This window comes from Pteropus vampyrus, unplaced genomic scaffold (assembly GCF_000151845.1).
Source record: "Pteropus vampyrus isolate Shadow unplaced genomic scaffold, Pvam_2.0 Scaffold59, whole genome shotgun sequence".
Taxonomy (NCBI): Eukaryota; Metazoa; Chordata; class Mammalia; order Chiroptera; family Pteropodidae; genus Pteropus; species Pteropus vampyrus.
In genome coordinates this window covers 148,701-152,493 of record NW_011888840.1, presented here as the reverse complement: position 1 = coordinate 152,493, position 3,793 = coordinate 148,701, and the positions used below count along the sequence as shown (strand labels likewise).

The 3,793-nt window shown below is 37.7% G+C and overlaps 1 protein-coding gene across 1 annotated transcript in view; it reads right to left on the bottom strand.

Annotated features, from left to right (window-relative positions):
• The window catches only part of COL14A1 (collagen type XIV alpha 1 chain), a 213,161-nt gene that overhangs the window by 149,761 nt on the left and 59,607 nt on the right, over window positions 1–3,793 (bottom strand). The window contains exons 9-11 of the mRNA XM_023530986.1: window positions 3,063–3,182; window positions 1,615–1,813; window positions 996–1,078 (exon numbers count right to left, since the gene is read on the bottom strand). Coding sequence (XP_023386754.1) covers window positions 996–1,078; window positions 1,615–1,813; window positions 3,063–3,182 — 402 coding nt within the window. The remainder of the gene's footprint in view (window positions 1–995; window positions 1,079–1,614; window positions 1,814–3,062; window positions 3,183–3,793) is intronic.

Here is a 3,793-nt window from a genome sequence, read left to right as displayed (position 1 = left end):
AGTATATCATGCTACGTCTCAGAAGACTGCACATTAAAATGAATAAATGTTTACCAATGAAATTAGAAAAAGGGAGGTACACAGTTGGGTTCTATGGGTGTGAAGGTAGATTTCTTTTCCCCAGGCTTCAGCAAACAAGGAGCACTTCTTTACGAATCCCTGACATTGCAATCATCTAAGGGTGTTAAAAAGAGTTGCTACAGAAGCAAGGAAGAGAGATTACCTAGGGCATCATGAAGAATTACTTTTTAGATGCCTAGATGTGGCATTGATTTTATCTTCCAAGCTCAACACATTGAGTAATAAATCATTGGTTGTCTCTCAACTATTTGTTTTAGGGGGTCATAGGATAATAAATACTACTGATTTTCGGGTAATTTTCAGAGAAAAAGTCCAAATCACATCGGAATTCATCTCAAGTTTTCTTTAGAAAATCATCCGTTTCATTATTAACAAGACCACAAAATGGAGAGTAAATACACAAATTAATCTCCCATTAGTTTAAGTCTTCTGCAGGGATTTCCTTGGTTGGAGAAAAGAATAGTAAAATAAAAAATAAAGATTAAATAAATCTCTCTGGTATTTCTTGTCTAAAGGACTCCTGCAATAGCTTCTAAAATGCACAGTTGGATCTGGGTCTGCAATAATAAAATAACATTAGTGCAAGCTGAAACAAGGAGCTTAATGTCAATGCTTTTCATGGCATTTAGTTAGAAAAATGTTTGAATTTATATAAAACTATTCTAGGGAAGATAGTCCCGAATCTATTTCCCTTTCTTTCTCTCTATCTCTCTCTCTCACCTTTCCAAACAAAATAGTTTGTTCAAACAGAACGAAAAGAGGAAATGGCCCTCGTGACTTGGAAGGAATGTTTTGGTAAGGACTTGGCCTTGCCCATCTGTGCGCCCAGCTCCCACCACAATGCCTGGCACATGGCAAATAAGCAAATACTTCTCGAATGAAACATTCTATAAACTACATTTTAAGACGCAAACCTAGGAATGGGTCAGCGGAACTGTGTCTTCTTTTAGGGTTTGTTTCTGTTTTGTCGGTCTCTATTAAATAGAAGACCTTCCTACTGCCAAAGAAAATGTGAACATTTTAATCAAGAGCGAAGTTGCATCATCTAAATATTTTGCAGTTATTCTGAATGTGTGCCATATAAAGCCTTTTCCACAAGAATAATATCTTACAGTGGGTTAGTTTCAAAGAAATAACTCTACATCTTTAGAACTTCGTGCTTTCTTTAAATAGCTGCAGGACCTGAATTCCTTGAAAATGATAAATTTGGTTTCTCCCTATACTACCAGAGAAGAGAGAGCTATGATATGGTATTAAAGAGAAAAGTTCTGACTAATTCAAAGGTAACAGGTCTGTATCTAACCATTAAACTTGATGCTTTTCACACTTTCTGGATGGTATCTCGCCGAGAGATCCTCATACTACAGGATACATAATAGCTACCATCACGTCCATTTTAAATGTAAGGAAGCTGGGCTCAGATCACATAAGTAGCTATGACCAGAACCAAGACTAGGGAGGGTTCAGGTCTCCTGGCTTTTGATGAAGTGCACTTTGCATTATCCATTGTTTTAAGTGGTTGTGTGTCTGTGCCCATTATTGAAACAAGACCATAAATAACACATACCTATGGCAAACAGCTCTACACCAGACTCACGAAGGTTTCTAGATGGTGGAATAATATCATCCTGGGACTTTCCATCCGTGATTAAAATGCCAATTTTGGATACTCCAGTCCTTGCTCCTGCCTCTGGTTTAAAGCTATTTTCAAAAATGTAGTTTAAGGCAAGACCTGGGAGAAAACAAGGAAAAATAAACACAAACCAACCACTTATAATAAAAAGCCTTCCAATTCTGCAAAATGTAACCACAAGATGAGTAACTTATTGACCAAAAGCCGTTTTTATTAGATGCTAACTTTCATCTTCATTTTTACAACAACATCCTCCTTGACAGATTGGATGGAAAAAAGAAAAGCTAAAATCCACCAGAAGAGAGGTAATAAAAATAACTGAATACTGCATCATTTCAGAAATGAGCATTTATAAAGAATACTGAATTCATGGCCAAGGGTTGTTGACAGAACTGTGTACAAGAAAAATCTAAATCTTTACAATTTAGGATAAAGCAAGAATACGCACACAACAGCAACTGTTCCAAATATTATTGCTACACTTTCAATTTTGTTCATGATGCTCCAAAGAACCAAAAATTTTCTCTATCTATCTTAAGGGTAGTGGGAGCAGATCTAAAATAATAATTGAACTCTTGCCTTTTGAGTATGAAATGTTTTACCCAGAAAAAAAGAAAAAGAAAAAAATGCTGCGATATCGTTATAGTATCTGCGTTTAATAAATTTTCTGTTGTATTAACAAAAAGCTTATTAGATTATGCCTCACATTGGCAAAGCAATTATCGGGATTTCAGTGGTTCACTTAAAAGTTAATGACTGCACAATATTGTTTTAACTTGAGTATCGCCATTGTGTGCCTGTGGAAGGAAATAGCACGCACCAGTTAAACCCTGTGATAACCTCTGTGGCTGAGATAATTATCATCTAATAGTCTTACATTCTTTGTTTATCGAAAATACCAGCGAGTCAAAGATCCACACATATTTTCGTGATAACTACTGGTTGCAGAAGAAGGGCAAAGAAAATACCTTTTTGAAAATAAGGTAGGAATTTGTTTTTATTTCATTGGCTGGAGGAGGAAACAGGGGGAAAGAGAAGAAGGAAAAAGAACGGGCGATGGTGAAGACAGCTGCGGAAGGCCGTCGGCCTCAGGGACCGCTCAGTTTTCTTCCAGGTCAACCAAGCTCTTTCTGGGACATGATATTCATACAACAAAAGAAATGAGATGTCTGGGTTTAACTTTTAAAGCTGAGTTTTATTAAAAATGAGCCGCCTAAGACCATTAGATGTTAGTTTGAATTTTAAAAAATACTATGCTAAGTCTTATACAGTGGCAGACGGAAGTAATAAAACTATTCTTTGGCAAAATATGTTGCTAAAAATGTGGACTGAACAAAAAAATACATACCCGTTAGTGTATTTCCTCCCTTGTAAGGTAGATTTCGGACAGCTTCAATCACTTCATCTTTTGTGCTAAAGGCATTCAGGTGCCATTCTATTCTGGGGTCACCGCTATACTGGGCAAGTCCTGGAAAACACGAAGAGAAAGCCCGCCCGAAAATAATGAGTTACTCAAAGGTCTAGAACAGCGATCCCCAACCTTGGTAGCACCAGGGACTGGTGCTCCTATGAGAATCTAATGCCTGATGATCTGAGGTGGAGCTGAGGCGGTGATGCTGGCGCTGGGGAGTGGCTGCAGATACAGATGAACCTTTGCTCACTCGCCGGCCCACCACTCACCTCCTGCTGTGCGGCCCGGTTCCTAACAGGCCACGGACCAGTACTGGTCCACAGCTCAGGGGTTGGGGATCCCTGGTCTAGTGGACTATTCAAAAAACTAGAATGATGAAGGGCCTCATCCTTGCAACGTTTTTTTTCTCTGCCTTACTATGTACTTTCAAGAAGGATCCCTGGCATTGATTTAAGGAATTAATTAGGGGAATTAATTATCTAAGGACTGGGGAAATGTTCCTATTTTTTAGCTATTTAGAAGTGACCACCTAATTAGGTACTTAGCATGTTTTTTTAAAGTCTGAATGTGTTTATAGATAAAAGGTCTAGATTTATATGTTGGTTTTTATTCTCAAAGGAGTTTCCTTAATGGCTATTTAAAAGTAAAACTATGGGACTTTAAATCAT